At 41.2% G+C, this 17,102-nt stretch overlaps 1 protein-coding gene across 2 annotated transcripts in view; it reads left to right on the plus strand.

The window, feature by feature from the left end:
• Positions 1-17,102, plus strand: part of LOC140211744 (poly [ADP-ribose] polymerase tankyrase-1) — a 126,651-nt gene that overhangs the window by 54,117 nt on the left and 55,432 nt on the right. For both annotated transcript variants that reach the window (XM_072281874.1, XM_072281875.1), the window contains 4 exons: positions 1,955-2,021; positions 2,357-2,543; positions 7,774-7,895; positions 11,556-11,647. In XM_072281874.1, coding sequence (XP_072137975.1) covers positions 1,955-2,021; positions 2,357-2,543; positions 7,774-7,895; positions 11,556-11,647 — 468 coding nt within the window. The remainder of the gene's footprint in view (positions 1-1,954; positions 2,022-2,356; positions 2,544-7,773; positions 7,896-11,555; positions 11,648-17,102) is intronic.

The raw sequence follows: 17,102 nt of genomic DNA on the forward strand, positions 1-17,102 counted from the left end.
TGAAAGTGCTATCTCAGGTAGATAGGGTGGTGAAGTTAGCTTTTAGCAATCAAATCTTCATCAGTCAGGACATTGAATTTAGAAGTTTTGACATGTCGCAGTTGTATAAGACCCTATTTGGAGTATTTTATTCACTTTTGGTCACCCTAGTGTAGGAAAACTTGCATTTAAACTTGATTGTGTAGAGAGGAGTTCTGCAAAGATGTTGCTGGGATTTGTGGAACTGAGAACTGGAAGGAGGTTGAACGGCTTGGAACTTTTTTCATTGTAGTGTAGGAAAATGAGGATCAGTCTTACAGGGGTGTGTAAAATCATAGATAGGCACAGCACGCACTGTTTTGTTTTTCCCCCAGGGTTAGCGAATCAGGAAGTTGAGGGCATAGATTTGACTGTGAGGAGAACCTGAGGGGCAACATTTTGACCAGTATATGAAATGAGTTGTCCTGGGAAATGGTTGAGGCAGCTAACAACCCTTAAAAGGCACTTGGACAAATTAATGGATAGGAAAACTTCAGAGGAATATTGGGACTAGCTTAGATGGGAATCTCGTTTGTCATGGACCAGTTGATCCAAAAAGCCTGTTTCTGTGCTGTATAACTCAAAAGGGATATAACACAATATTTTGGTAGATGTAGAATTGAAATATTACCTTGAAAGGGGTTAATGTGCATTATTTCTTAGAAAGAAAATGCGCTCAAGTACTTGGCTAACAACATCAGGTTAAATAAGATTAATTACAAACTTGATTTACACTTAGTCAAAGCCTCAAATTTACACATTTTTCTAGGAACAGAAAATGAGAAATTCACATTGATAAAAGTAAATGATGACTGGACACAATCTATAAGTTAGACTCGCCAACCAGCCCTGTCTATGGCTAGAATGCATTGTAAGAGAATGCTTTAGCCACCTTGTGTCAGTTCTGGCATTAAGTATATCAAGACAACATCCCACAGGTGTAGAACTTCCATTGTCTCGCACGTTACAGGGGAGTGGGGATTTGCTCTATATTCACCAGTAAAATAAGGTTAACTTGTTACTGTGTTGCTATGTAAAAGTATTTGTATCCAGGGAGAGCAAAAGCAAATTTAAAACTCTGAAATTCACTTTGTTCCTTAGCTATTAGCTAGTTAGGAACAAAGACTGAGAAAATTGGAAGTTTTGGCGGGGACTTGAAATATGTAATGAAGTGATATAGAGGCTGGAGAAGCAAACTGGTTAGTGTTTTGTGATAAGCCAGATACAGCATTTGAACCTGCATTAATCTTCTGACCCCATATCCTCTCCAGTACACATTGCCTGTTCCCACTTCCACAAAATTAGTAACTTTTACCCTACGTTAATCAATCTGTGACTGGTTTAAGTCTCCTCTCTGGTCAGTGTTCAGAACCCCCAATCAGCTGGACAAGAGCAGAAGGTGCTTAGGAACGCCACAACCTGCAAACTCATTTCCATGTCGTATATAGTCTTGACTTTGAAACTTAAACACCATTCTTTTTTGCATTTCATTTTACATTTTTAATACATTATTCTTGTGAGAAGTTATTAACATCCTGAGTTGACAGAGCTATTGATTACTATGCAGTGATCTATGGTAGTTAGAATGTTTTAATAGATATATGGTATATTTTAAGTGATGAGTTTTGATCATAACTTTAATGCCAGAATGCTTTCAATGAGCAAACTCTATGGGCTGGATGGCCTAATTCTGCTCCTATGTCTTATGGAGATGATTTTGGTGAGACCAGTTGTCTATCAGCTGCTGCTTTGATAGAAGAGAGATGGAGAAAATTTGTGGCCGTCATCAAAGGTACAATGATGTAACTTCCTTTGGCAAAAGTAGAAATCCAAAAGATTTTTGCTTCCCAAAACAAAGGAAAGATATATGATTATACTTTAATAGTTTGTATTTTTAATCTGTAAAGTCCTTACCTAAATTGTCTTCTCTCCTCAGTGGCCTTGTACCTCTTCATAATGCTTGCTCTTATGGCCATTATGAAGTCACTGAATTATTGCTGAAGGTAAGAACAGTTACGTTTGCTTTTAGACTTAAGGTACTACAAATTACCTGTCTTTATATTTAAACATTGTTGTACTTTAATTTATTAACTAGTTAAATAGGTCCTCACTTTCATCCAATATACATATATTCCTGTGTTCTAACAAGAAACGGTTATACTTTCCAATCTGCTTAAAACATTTAATTTTTTTAATCTATATTCGTTTTCTTCTGGAAAAAACCTGTTGGAATGGTTTCCATTACTTTATAAATCGCTGTGTAACTTAATAATGTTTCACTGTCAAGGATTCATCTGAGATACAGTGATATTCTGAATGTCGTTTCTTTTGCCTTTAGCATGGAGCCTGTGTAAATGCTATGGATCTCTGGCAATTCACACCACTGCATGAAGCTGCATCCAAGAACAGAGTCGAAGTCTGTTCACTTCTATTAAGCCATGGTGCAGACCCCACCCTAGTTAACTGCCATGGCAAGAGTGCAATGGATATGGCTCCCACTCCAGAATTAAAAGAGAGGCTTGCATGTAAGTATCAAAACTGCAGAGATAACATTACAGTAAATTTGTTGCTTCCTAAATATTTTTAGCGTCAAATACTCCAACGAGTGGATCATGATATCGTGGATTGTTCACTTGAATTTGTAATTTTGTTAGGATTGGGTGAAACAAAAGAAAGGAACACATAACTACAGTTTTAAGAAAAAGTTTGTGAACCCTTTGCAATAACTGGATTTCTGCATTATTTACTCTTAAAAAGTGGTCTGATCTTCATCTAAGCCACAATAATAGACAAACACAATCTGCCTAAACTAATAACACACAAACAATTGTAATTAGCATTAGTCCAGACTGGAAAAAAGTATGTGAACCCTTGTACTTAATGACTGGTACTATCTCTTTTATCAGTAAAAAGGTCCACCAAGCATTTCCTGGAGCTGCTGATGAGACTTGCACAACAGAGAGGATGAATTTGAGACCATTCCTCCATACAAAACTGTTTCAGTTCATCAGTATTTCTGGGATACCTTGCATGAATAGCCCTCTTCAGGTCATGCCACTGCATCTCAATTGGGTTAAGGTCTGGACTCTGACTTGACCATTCATAACATAAATTTACATCCTTTAAAACCATTCTGTTGTTGATTTACACTTGTGTTTCAGTTCCTTGTCTTGTTGCATCATCCAACTTCTATTAAACTTCAGGTGACAGACTGCTACCCTGACATTCTCCTGTAAAATGTCTTCATACAATTTTGAATTCATTGTTTCCTCAACAATTGTGATCTGTCCAGGTCCTGAGGCAGCAAAGCAGCCCCAAACCATGATGCCCCTACCACCGTGCTTCGCAGTTGAAATGAGAGTTTGATGTTGGTGTGCAGTGCCCTTTTCCCTCCAAACATAGCAATGCACATTTCTACCAAAAAAGTTCAACTTCTGTCTTATCTGTGCACAGAATATTGTCCCAGAAGCGTTGGACATCTTGGTAGTCTTTTGCAAACTTGAGATGTGCAGCAGTGTTGTTTTTGGAGCGCAGTGGTGTCCTTCCATGAACACCATTCTTGTTCAGTGTTTTTCTTATAGTGGACATGTGAACAAAGACTTTAGCAAGTTCTAGAGATTTTTGTAGGTCTTTTGCTGTTACCCTTGGGTTCTTTTTCACCTCCATCAGCATTGCATTTTGTGCTCTTGGTGTGATCGTTGCAGGATGCCCATTCCTAGGAAGAGCAGCAGCAGTACTAAATTTCTGTCACTTGTAGACAATTTATCTTGCTGTGGACTAATGAACACTGAGGTCTTTAGAAATGCGTTTGTAGCCTTTTCCAGGTACATGCATCTCCACAGTTCTTCTTGTAAGGTCCTCCGGAAGTTGCTTTTGGTCGAGGCATGGTGTACATAATAACTTTTGTAAAAGGCATTACCCCAGAGATTTACATACTTTTTTGAACCTAGATTGTGATTGTTTAAATGGTGTACTCAGTATTGACGAGTGTCCTGTGGGAGCATGCCTTATTCTGATTGTCGAAAGTCACTTCCATTGTGATTGGTTGGTTTAGAAACTGCAGCTGCTTTTCCCATTGGATGGCTACCTGGTGTCCGGTTCCAATTATCTTGGGTATATAAAATAGCACTTAACAGTAGCTTGCTCTCTTCCTTTGCTTAAAGCAAGATGATTGGGGAGGTCTGCTCTGCACGCACTTTAAGTATGTTTGTTGAATATTCACATTTGTAGTGCCTGTAACTTGGAGAGCATGCATTTTCAGTTAAATTTTTACTGTTTGTAAATAAATAAGTGATTAATATACCTATTTGAAGTCAGTGCATTTCCTTCCTCAGTTGCCGGACCCGCGAGCCTGATTCAAGATTGCAATGAGAAGAGGTCCAATTATTTGTGTGTTATTAGTTTCGGCAGATTGTGTTTGTCTATTATTGTGACTTAGATGAAGATCAGACCACATTTTATGAGTAATTAATGCAAAAAAAAACAGGTAATTGCAAAGGGTTCACAAACTTTTTCTTACAACTGTAAATGAATTATCACAACAATGAGCATTGGAGCAGAATTTCACTACAATGTTCACAAAGCAGTACCAGGAATGGGTTATAAGCAAAATACTTGACTTTCATTTGAGATTGATATGTGCAATAATCCTCTCCTCAAAGTTGTAAAGCTGTTTCACTGGATTATTGAATTTCCATAAGTTATTTAAAAAGTTACCTCCTTGATGAGTGACATTAATTCTTTGAATATTTTCTGTGCTAGCTCCACTAAATATCACATCCAAACCATTTGATTATGTTATCATTTGACTTTTAAATTGAGCTATATATGGTGATAAATCTTACTCAGCCAGGCAATTAAAATGTTGATTTAAATTTTATAATCCAACTTGGAGATTAAGCCATTTAAAATTTCTGCTAAATAAAGTCAATTATCTTACTGGCTGCTTTATTTGCAATGTATGTGTAATGTCTATGTCATCAACTTTGCCTCCAACTTCCACCCTGCCCTTAAGTTCACTTGCTCCTTTTCAGAAATCTTTCTCCTTTCTGGATCTCTCTGTCTCCATCTCTGGAGACAAACTGTATACCAACGTCACAACGTCAATGGTAAACCATGATGACGTTCTGTGGGCTGCGGGCAACACTTCTAAATATACTTTTAAATATACCTCTTTCGAATTACTCTCAGTGCAGTCTGCAGCATGTAACTCCCCTCTAAGCAATGTACTTTTCAATCAACTGAATGATCTATAGATTTTACAATTGTTTGGAGGTCGCAGCAGACCAGGCAGTTACAGGCCATTTTAGCAGACGAAAGTTCTTCGCCATAAGCGAGGGAAGAGGGGAGGACTGCAAGCTAGATTGAAACATAGAGGGATGAGGCCCCCACTACCCAGCATCCTGTTAGCAAATATGCAATGGCTGGAGAACAAAATTGAGATCCTCAGGGCAAGATTTCTTTATCGTTGAGAAATGAGGGACTTTTGTATTCTATGTCTGAGCGAAACTCAGCTGTCTCCCAGCATGCCAGATACAACAGTCAAACTGGAAGGCTTCTCGATTTACTGAATGGAACAAATGATTCGGAAAAGGCAGAAGTTGGAGGTGTGTGTTTCATGATAAGCTCTCAGTGGTGCTCCAATGTGACGGTTTTGCAGAACTCCTGTTCCCCCGACCTTGAACACCTAAAGGTCAAATGCTGTCTGTTCTATTTACTTAGGGAGTTCTCTATAATCCTGGCAGCAGTTTACAGACCAACGGCCGACTATAGTCAAGCACTTGAGATATTGTAACGTGCCATCTCCAAACAAGATACAGTTCACCCCGACAGATTTCAAATCATAGTCAGGGACTTCAGCTCGGCTTGCTTGAAGAAAACCCTGCCTAATTATCATCAGTATATACTGTAGCACCAGAGGTCCCAGTATACTAGACCACTGTTATACTAAGATACAGAATGCCTACTGTTCTGTGCCCAGACCGTATTTTGGTAAATCATGTCATTTGGCTGTCCTTCTATTTAGGCTAATAAAGAGGTGGTTGCATAAGGCAGAAATGGCTAGATTGCTTTGAGTTGGTAAACTGGGCTGTGTTCAAGGACCTAAATAACTACACCATGGTTGTAATGGACTTTACTAAAACAATTGGAGATGAGTGTTTCCACCCTCTTCCCCCCCCCCCCCAAAATGTTTGATTCTTCTCCATTCAGAAGCCCTGGATGAACATTGCATGCATACTTTGATAATAAATTACATTAAACCTTAAGCTTCACTCAACTTCACTTACCCCATCATTGAAGTGTTCCTACAACAAATTGATTCACTTTCAAGGTCTCTTCATCTCATGTTCTCAATTTTTATTATTATTATTTATTTCTTTTTGTTGTCTTCTGCGCTCGAAAGACCGCCCAACTTAGGTGTTCAATGAATTGATTCTGTTATGGTTATTATTGTATAGATTTATTGAATATGCCCACAAGAAAATGTATCTGCGTTACATGTCACCATATGCATATACTAAATTTACTTAGAACATCTTTTATAAACCTCCAAGTTCCCATGGCTATCTTGACTGTGCCCTTTCCCACTCTGTCACCTGTAAGATTGCAATTCCCTTTTCTCAGTTTCTTCGTTTCCACCACCTGTTACCGGAATGTGGTTTTCCTTTCCAGGATGTTGTCCTTCTTCAAAGAATGGGGTTTCCCTTCCTCCATCACTGATGCTGCCCTCCCTTACCTTCATGTCCATTTGCATGACATCTGTGTTCACCCATCTTCCTGCTTCCTTAAGCAGGATAGATTTCCTTTTGTTCTCATCTACCACTCCATGATACACCGCATTCAACCACATCATTCTCCGCAACTTTCACCATCTTCAATGGGATCCTAGCACCAAACACATCTTTACCATCTCTTCTCCTCCATACTCTCCGCTTACCACAGGGGTTGCTCTCTCCACGATTCCTTTGTCCATTTGTCTCCTCACTAATTTCCCTCCTGGCATATATCACTGCAAGCGACAGAAATGCTGTGCCTGCCCATTCACCTTTTCCCTTGCCTCCATTCAGGGCCCTAAATAGTCCAGGTGAGGCAACATTTCACCTGCAAATCTTTTGGGGTTGTCTATTGTATCCGGTGCTCCTGATGCAACCTCCTCTACTTTAGTGAGACCTGACGTAAGTTGGGGAACCGCTTTGTCGAGTACCTCCACGCTATCTGCTAAAAGTAGAATTTCCCAGTGGCCACCCATTTTAATTCTTAACCCTATTTCCCTTCTGCCATGCTGGTCTATGGCCGCCTCTTTTGCCATGGTGAGGTCACACTCAGAGTGGAGGAGCAACACCTCGTGTTTCGTCTAGATAGCCTCCAACCTGATGGCATGAATTTCTCCTTCTGGTCATTTTCTAGCTAGTCCTCCTTCCCCTTTCCCCTACCTTTGTATTCTGGTGTCTTCCCCTTTTACCAGTCCTGAAGAAGGGTCTTGGCCTGAAACATCAACTCTTTATTCATTGCCAGAGATGCTGCCTGACCTGTGTTCCTCTAGCTTTTATTTTGTGTGTGTTGCTTTGGATTTTTAGCATCTGCTGAATCTCTTGGTCAGAATATGTTTCGTTGGCATGAATTCTATTTCTGCTGCTTTGTAATTAGTAGAAGGTTAAATATAATGTATGAACAAAAGCCTAGTACTTTTAACGAAGCCAGTTTTGGCATTAAATGATGAATCCATGATTTAAACTACTTTCTCTTTTTAAACAGATGAATTTAAAGGCCATTCGTTACTGCAAGCTGCAAAGGAAGCTGATTTGGCAAAAGTGAAAAAGAGTCTTGCTTTAGAGATAATAAATTTCAAGCATCCACAGACCCATGAAACCCCATTGGTAATGATCTGAACTATGCTTATTGCAGAAAAATTTGCTTTAAAATGGTTTTAAAAAAGAAATGAATGATCTTGTACAGCTGAAGAATTTTGTAGCAGGGAAAACCCAATCAGTTGTTGTGCTTTGAAAGCTCAATTTAACATGCTAAACTAAGACAAACCAGTAGTAGATAATGGCCAATTATATAGAGACACGGCATAGAAACAAGCCATTTGCACAGGCCATCAACCACTCATGTACACAAATCCTACATTAACCACAGTTTTATTCTCCCCTCCTTCTCCCATCTCCTACAAATTCTACCACTCACCTACACACTAGAGGCAATTTGCTGCATCCATTTAACCTACCAACCTGCATGTCGTTGGCCTGAGGGAAAGGAAGCCTAAGCTGTCACTGAAAATGTGCAAACTCAGAGTCTCCCTGGTACTGTGTGTCAGCAACTCTACCAGTTGTCCCACTGTGCCATTCTTTACCAATGTTCTTTTCTCTTGGGGAATTGCAGTCCTGCATTCTTGATATCAACAAAATATTATGTTCAGTGGGTAAGACAATTTGCCAACAGAAGGCTTCTTATGTGAGCAAGACAATTATTTTGTTTCTGCATAGTAGCTTGGAATTTAAGCGAAGTGCATCTCCTTGAATTAATCATTGGTGGAATTAAACCTATTAAGGAATGCATAAGCTTTTCTCAGGCTTCCAGCCGAGTCTAGGTGTCGACTTTAACTGATGTTTTGATGACAAACTCCAGCATGTTCATCAGGGTTGATGTTTAGTCTGGTGGTATATATACTCAATTCCCTGACATCCGTTTCTTCTGATTGGTTAGTCCTCAACCAGTCAGTTTTCTGCTGTCCCACCTTGTTGAAAATCATATTCCAGTTCTTACTTAGAGTGAGACCTTCATGAAGATGAAGGAAGTCATTGAAATAAGACTAGAGTAAAAGAATTTTAACAAAGATGAAGGTCTCATTCTAAATAAAAAACGGTTGAGAACTAACCAATCCGGAGGGATGGATGATGGGATTTATATAGATCACCAGCCTAACCATGCCTAGGATTCATCCCTGATGAAGATGGTGGAGTTTGTCATTGAAACGTCAGTTAAAATCAACACCTGGGCCTAGCTGGAAGCCAGAGAAGATTTTGTGCATCATATACGCCAGGAAAGCACTAGATCTTTTTTCACTATTAGGGAATGTTAGAGCTCACTTTACTTGAGCATTGCTCTTTTGCATTAACACTGAAGACTTGCCCATTTGGTTAACATTTCCAATTCCTTTGACTCAGAATTATTGTAATTTTCACTCTTTTTTTCATTGACATTGTCTCATTATGGTGATGTCCATTCTGGTTGGTTGGCTGCTGATAAATAAAAAAAAAATCACTTCTTGGTCCACCTGGGCAGTCGGAGAAGAACAATACCTCGTATCCTGCCTAGGCAGTCTCCAACCTGCACGAACGTAGAATTCTCAAACTTTCGATAACTTCTCACCCTCTATCCCGTTTCCCCATTTCTCATTTTCCTTTCCTCTTATCTCCTGATCCAACTTGCCCCCTTCACTTTATCTTTCCCCACATTCTCTGTTTCTTTCTCCATCACCCACACACTCCTTGCATGGACTTCCCATCCCCACCTTGCTCCCCTTTATGCTATCATCCACTGTTCTTCAAAGGTTTCCTATCATATTCCATTATCTTCAGCCCTTTGTCACTTCTACCTATCACCTCACAGCCTTTTATATTATTCCAACTCTCTGCCTAAAACCCCCCTCACCTGGATCCCTACTTCCCTTGCTTCACCACATCCCTGCACCTTTCTTTCCAATCTAGAGGAAGGGCCTTGTTCTGAAAGGCCAAATGCTCATTTCCTTACATAGATGCTGCCTAGCCTTCTGAATTTCTTCAGCTCCTTTCTGTTGCTCCAAATTCCCAACTGTAGTCTCTTGTGTCTCCATTAAAAAAAAGTCCTGCATTGATATATGTTATTGTATCCTATGTGCTGATAAAAACTCTTTACAGTGCCTATATAAGAAGTATTCCACCCTTCCCCCAGAAGTTTTCATGTTTTGTTGTTTTACAACATTGAATAACAGTGGATTTAATTTGGCTTTTTTGACACTGATCAATAGAAAAAGACCTGTGTCAAAGTGAAAACAGATCTCTACCAAGTGATGTAAATTAATTACAAACATAAAACTCAAAATAATTGGTCGCAGAAGTATTCGCCCCCTTCAAATCAGTATTTAGTAGATGCACCTTTGGCAGCAATTACAGCCTTAATTCTGTGTGGATAGGTCACTATCAGTTTTGCACATCCGGACACTGCAATGTTTCCCCACTCTCCTTTACAAAACTGCTCAAGCTCTGTCAGATTGCATGAGAATTGTGAGTGAACAGCCCTTTTCAAGTATAACCACAAATTCTCAATTGGATTGAGGTCTAGGCTCTGACTTGGCTACTCCAGGACATTAACTTTGTTGTTCTTAAGCCATTCCTGTGTAACTTTGGCCATTGTCTTGCTAGAAAAACAAATTATCTCCGAAGTCACAGTTCTCTTGCAGACTGCATCAAGATCTCCCTGTATTTTACTGCATTCATTTTACCCTCTCAAGCATTTTTCCTTCACAGGCCTTCCAGGGCCTGTTGCACTGAAGCATGATGCAGCCATCACTATGCTTCATGGTAGTGATGTTGTGTTATTGGTGATATGCGTTTTTTGACTTATGCCAAACATAGCGTTTTGTCTGATGCCCAAAAAGCTCAATTTTGATTTCATTAGGCTATATAACATTCTTCCAGCTGACTTCAGTCTCCCACATGCCTTCTGGCAAACTAGCTGAGATTTCATGTGAGCATTTTTCAACAGTGGCCTTCTCTTTGCAGTCTTCCATAAAGCTGTGACTGGGCAACAGTTGTTGTATACGCAGTCTCTCCCATCTCAGCCACTGAATTTTGTAACTCCTCCAGAGTTGTCATAGGTCTCTTAGTGGCATCCCCCACTAGTCCCCTTCTTGCATGGTCACTTAGTTTTTGAGGAAGGCCTGCTGTAGGCAGATTTACAGCTGAGCCATATTCTTTCCATTTCTTGATGATTGACTTAACTGTACTTCAAGGGATATTCGGTGACATGGAAGTTTTCTTGTATCCATTTCCTGACTTGTGCTTTTCGATAACCTTTCTGCAGAGTTGCTGAAGTGTCCTTTTGTCTTCTTGGTGTGGTTTTTGCCAGGATACTGACTCACCAGCAGTTGGACCAGATACCTGTGTATTTTTACTACGATGAATTGAAACACCTTGACTGCACACAGGTCTCCAGTTAACTACTTATGTAACTTCTAATACCAGTTGACTGCACCAGTAATAATTTAGTGTGTCATAGTAAAGGGAGTTGAATACTTGTACAAACAATTTTGTGTTTTATATTTGTAATTAATTTAGATCACTATAAAGATCTGTTTTCACTTTGACACAAAAGAGACTTCCTGTTGATCAGTGTCAAAAAAGCCAAATTAAATCCACAGTGGTTCAATATTGTAAAACAATAAAACATGAAACTTCCAAGGGGGTGAATACCTTTTTATGTAGGCACTGTATATTGTTGACATTTAGTTAAAAGCAATTAAAATGTGGAAAATGACATCTGAGTTCCTTTTTCAGCATTGTGCTGTGGCTTCACAACACCCAAAACGGAAGCAGGTGACAGAACTGCTTTTAAGAAAAGGAGCAAATGTGAATGAGAAAAATAAAGAGTAAGTATTCGTTACTAATAGGTTTACCTGTTATCTGAATTTATTAAGCCAGTTATAAACACTGTAAAATTACATATCTTAAAAATGTTGGGCTGTAACTAAGGATGCTTTTGTTTAGTTGATGGTGAAGGAAAAATTGCTTCAGGGTGACTAAGATTAACTAATAGTGAACCTGAAATTACATCATGTAGGTGACTGCAAGTCTGATCGTTGGATTAACTGTGATGATTTATAAAAATATGATAAGCATTGCTTATCCTAACCACATTAGTTAATGGCGACATAAAAGGATTAACTTTGTAAATTTCCGTTTTGAAAACAATGTACTTTTATATGCAGTAACTTGGTACGAGACAAAATTTCATAGTAACTTGAAGTAACCTCTTCCATAAAGTATTCAAATTCTTACATTTCTGATTAGCACCAACTGAATGTTCTATCCACTAAGTTGCTCCCTGTTCCACAGTAGCACAATGAATGAGTGCTGAGGAAATGGTGCAGGGGACAAGGTTTCAAGTTCTTGGATCATTGGAGCCTTTTCTGGGGAAAGGCTGACCTGTATGAGAGGGATGGATTGCACCTGAACTGCAGGGGCACCAATATCCTGCCCTGGAGGTTTGCTGATGCTACTTGGGAGAGTTTAAGCTAGTTTTGTAAGGGGTTGGGAACAGGAGCCCCAGGTCAGCAAGGGAACGTTTGGACCAGAGGTAGATGCCAGGGAAAGTATTGAAAGGCAAAATTGAAATAGCAGGTATAGTGGGTCGGCTAGTTTGAAGTGTGTGTATTTCAGTGCTAGGAATATTATGGGAAAGGGTGATAACTTAGGGCATGGATCAGAACATCGAACAGTACAGCACAGTACAGGCCCTTCGGCCCACAATGTTGTGCCAACCCTCAAACCCTGCCTCCCATATAAGCCCCCCACCTTAAATTCCTCCATATACCTGTCTAGTAGTCTCTTAAACTTCACCAGTGTATCTGCCTCCACCACTGACTCAGGCAGTGCATTCCACACACCAGCCACTCTCTGAGTAAAAAACCTTCCTCTAATATCCCCCTTGAACTTCCCACCCCTTACCTTAAAGCCATGTCCTCTTGTATTGAGCAGTGGTGCCCTGGGGAAGAGGTGCTGGCTATCCACTCTACCTATTCCTGTTATTATCTTTTACACCTCTATCATGTCTCCTCTCATCCTCCTCTCCAAAGAGTAAAGCCCTAGCTCCCTTAATCTCTGATCATAATGCATACTCTCTAAACCAGGCAGCATCCTGGTAAATCTTCTCTGTACCTTTTCCAATGCTTCCACATCCTTCCTATAGCGAGGTGACCAGAACTGGACACAGTACTCCAAGTGTGGCCTAACCAGAGTTTTATAGAGCTGCATCATTACAGTGCGACTCTTAAACTCTATCCCTCGACTTATGAAAGCTAACACCCCATAAGCTTTCTTAACTACCCTATCTACCTGTGAGGCAACTTTCAGGGATCTGTGGACATGTACTCCCAGATCCCTCTGCTCCTCCACACTACCAAGTATCCTGCCATTTACTTTGTACTCTGTCTCAGAGTTTGTCCTTCCAAAGTGTAGCACCTCACACTTCTCCGGGTTGAACTCCATCTGCCACTTCTCAGCCCACTTCTGCATCCTATCAATGTCTCTCTGCAATCTTCAATAATCCTCTACACTATCTACAACACCACCAACCTTTGTGTCGTCTGCAAACTTGCCAACCCACCCTTTAACCCCCACATCCAGGTTGTTAATAAAAATCACGAAAAGTAGAGGTCCCAGAACAGATCCTTGTGGGACACCACTAGTCACAATCCTCCAATCTGAATGTACTCCCTCCACCACGACCCTCTGCCTTCTGCAGGCAAGCCAATTCTGAAACCACCTGGCCAAAATTCCCTGGATCCCATGCCTTCTGACTTTCTGAATAAGCCTACCGTGTGGAACCTTGTCAAATGCCTTACTAGGATCCATATAGATCACATCCACTGCACTACCCTCATCTATATGCCTGGTCACCTCCTCAAAGAACTCTGTCAGGCTTGTTAGACACGATCTGCCCTTCACAAAGTCATGCTGACTGTCCCTGATCAGAACATGATTCTCTAAATGCCCAGAGATCCTATCTCTAAGAATCTTTTCCAACAGCTTTCCCACCACAGATGTAAGGCTCACTGGTCTATAATTACCCAGACTATCCCTACTACCTTTTTTGAACAAGGGGACAACATTCGCCTCCCTCCAATCCTCTGGTACCATTCCCGTGGACAACGAGGACATAAAGATCCTAGCTAGAGGCTCAGCAATCTCCTCCCTCGCCTCATGGAGCAGCCTGGGGAATATTCCGTCAGGCCCCGGGGACTTATCCGTCCTAATGTATTTTAACAACTCTCAACACCTCCTCTTCTTTAATATCAACATGCTTCAGAACATCAACCTCACTCATATTGTCCTCACCATCATCAAGTTCCCTCTCATTGATTGGTGAATACCGAAGAGAAGTATTCATTGAGGACCTCGCTCACTTCCACAGCCTCCAGGCACATCTTCCCACCTTTATCTCTAATCGATCCTACCTTCACTCCTGTCATCCTTTTTTTCTTCACATAATTGAAGAATGCCTTGGGGTTTTCCTTTACCCTACTCGCCAAGGCCTTCTCATGCTCCCTTCTTGCTCTTCTCAGCCGCTTCTTAAGCTCCTTTCTTGCTTTCCTATATCCCTCAATAGACCCATCTGATCCTTGCTTCCTAAACCACCTGACTAGATTTTCCACCTCACTTGTCACCCATGGTTCCTTCACCCTACCATTCTTTATCTTCCTCACCGGGACAAATTTATCCCTAACATCCTGCAAGAGATCTCTAAACATCGACCACATGTCCATAGTACATTTCCCTGCAAAAAACATCATCCCAATTCACACCCGCAAGTTCTAGCCTTATAGCCTCATAATTTGCCCTTCCCCAATTAAAAATTTTCCTGTCCTGTCTGATTCTGTCCTTTTCCATGGTAATGCTAAAGGCCAGGGAGCGGTGGTCACTGTCCCCCAGATGCTCACCCACTGAGATCTGTGACCTGACTCGGTTCATTGCCTAGTACTAGACCTAGTATGGCATTCCCCCTAGTCGGCCTGTCTACACACTGTGACAGGAATCCGTCCTGGACACACTTAACAAACTCTGCCCCATCTAAACCCTTGGAACTAATCAGGTGCCAATCAATATTAGGGAAGTTAAAGTCACGCATGATAACAACCCTGTTATTTTTGCACCTTTCCAAAGTCTGTCTCCCAATCTGCTCCTCTGTATTTCTGCTGTTACCAGGGGGCCTATAGGATACTCCCAATAGAGTAACTGCTCCTTTCCTGTTCCTGACTTCCACCCATACTGACTCAAAAGAGGATCCTGCTACATTACCCACCCTTTCTGTAGCTGTAATAGTATTCCTGACCAGTAATGCCACCCCTCCTCCCCTTTTTCTGCCCTCTCTATCCCTTCTAAAGCACTAAAATCCAGGAATATTGAGAATCCATTCCTGCCCTGGTGCCAGCCAAGTCTCTGTAATGGCCACTACATCATAATTCCATGTATGTATCCAAGCCCTCAGTTCATCACCTTTTTTCCTGATGCTTCTTGCATTGAGGTACACACATTTCAGCCTTTCTACCTTACTGTCTTTACACCGTTTATTCTGCTTCTCTTTCCTCAAGCCCCTCTATATGTTAGATCTGGCTTTACTCCATACTCTTCTTTCACTGCTCTATCGCACTGGGTCCCATCTCCCTTGCAAGTTAGTTTAAACCCTCCCGAACCCCGCCAGTGAACCTACCTGCAAGGATATTGCTCCCCCTCGACTCCAGGTGCAACCCATCCAATCTGTACAGGTCCCACCTTCCCCAGAAGAGATCCCAATGATCCAAAAATCCAAAACCCTGCTCCCTGCACCAACTCCTCAGCCATGCATTCAACTGCCATCTCCTCCAATTCTTACCATCACTGTCACGTAGCACTGGCAGCAATCCTGAGAATGCCACCCTTGAGGTCCAGTTCTTCAGCCTTCTGCCTCCAGGACATGGAGCTACGATGTTGTCACCATTATTGAAACTTGGTTGAGGCAGGAATGGGTGACTAATGTACAGGTTTTTGAAGTTTTAGAAAAGATAGAGGAGGGCTGGCTGGTGGCGCAGTGACATTGGCGCCCTACCCGGGAGCGGAGGTTCCTCGGTTCGAAACCCATCGGGTCCGCTCCCGAGTATGCTTTGCGTCCGTGCCAGGTTGAGTGTCGAGATCGCAACTCGACCTCGTAAAATAAAAAGGGAAAAATACTGCAAAAATGTCTGTGTGAGGAGTGGTGCGTCACACAGTCTCTCTCTCGCTCTGCACCTTGTAAAAAAAAAAAAAGGCATGAAAAAGACATAATCACAGGCACATGCCAAAAGAAAAGAAAAGATAGAGGAGGTAAAAGAAGAGTTGCACTACTAATCAGGGACGATATCACAGCTGTTCTCGGGAGACATAATGGAGAGGATAGGAATAGGATAGGTGCAGTCACACTGATAGAATTGTACAACATACCCCCTAATAGCCACTGGGACATTGAGGAACAAATAGGTAATGACATTAAGGAAATGTGTTAAAATAATAAGGTTGTTATCATGTAGGATTAAAACTTCACAAGTAGGACCACTGTAGTGCAAGGGGTTTAGATGGGGTAGAACTTGTTAAAGAGGTTTCTTAAATCAGTATGTGGACGGTCCAACAAGAGGAATGGCCATCCTGAACCTGGTGTTGGGTAATGAGCCTGGCCAGATGACTGGCCTTTCAGTGGGCGAACAGTTAGGGAACAGTGACCACAATTCCTTAACTTTCAGGATAGCTGGAGATAAGGTTAGGTATTGTCCTCGTGGGAGAGTTTTAAATTGGAGTTGGGCAAATTATAAGGGCATTCGGCAGGAACTAAGAAGCGTTAATTGGGAACACCTTTTCTCTGGAAAGTCCCAATGAGAAATGTGGAAGGTGTTTAAAGATCAGTTCGAATACAGGAAAGGTATGTTCCTTTTAGAAGGAAGAACAGGGATGGAACGATAGGATTACCTTGGAAGTCCAGAGAGGTGATAAATTTAGTAAAGAAGAGAAAGGAAAAGTATGTCAAGCTTTGAAAGTTAGGATTAAATGAAGTGCATGGGTATAAAGAAACCAGAAAAGAACTAAAGTAGGGAACTTGGAAAGAGGAAGCGGATAACTAGGGAGAGGGTGTGGCCACTCAAGGATAAAGAGCAGAACATTTGTTTGGGTGCAGAGAACATGAATGAGGTACTTAATGAGTACTTTGCTTCAGTAATTAACCAAGGAAAAGGATATGGAGGACCAGGACATTAGTGCTGAGTGTATAAATATGTTAGGGTGATGGACATCAAGGAGGTGGGAATGTTGGGCCTCCTAATG

The sequence above is a fragment of the Mobula birostris genome, chromosome 17 (genome assembly GCF_030028105.1).
Source record: "Mobula birostris isolate sMobBir1 chromosome 17, sMobBir1.hap1, whole genome shotgun sequence".
In the NCBI taxonomy this organism is placed as follows: Eukaryota; Metazoa; Chordata; class Chondrichthyes; order Myliobatiformes; family Myliobatidae; genus Mobula; species Mobula birostris.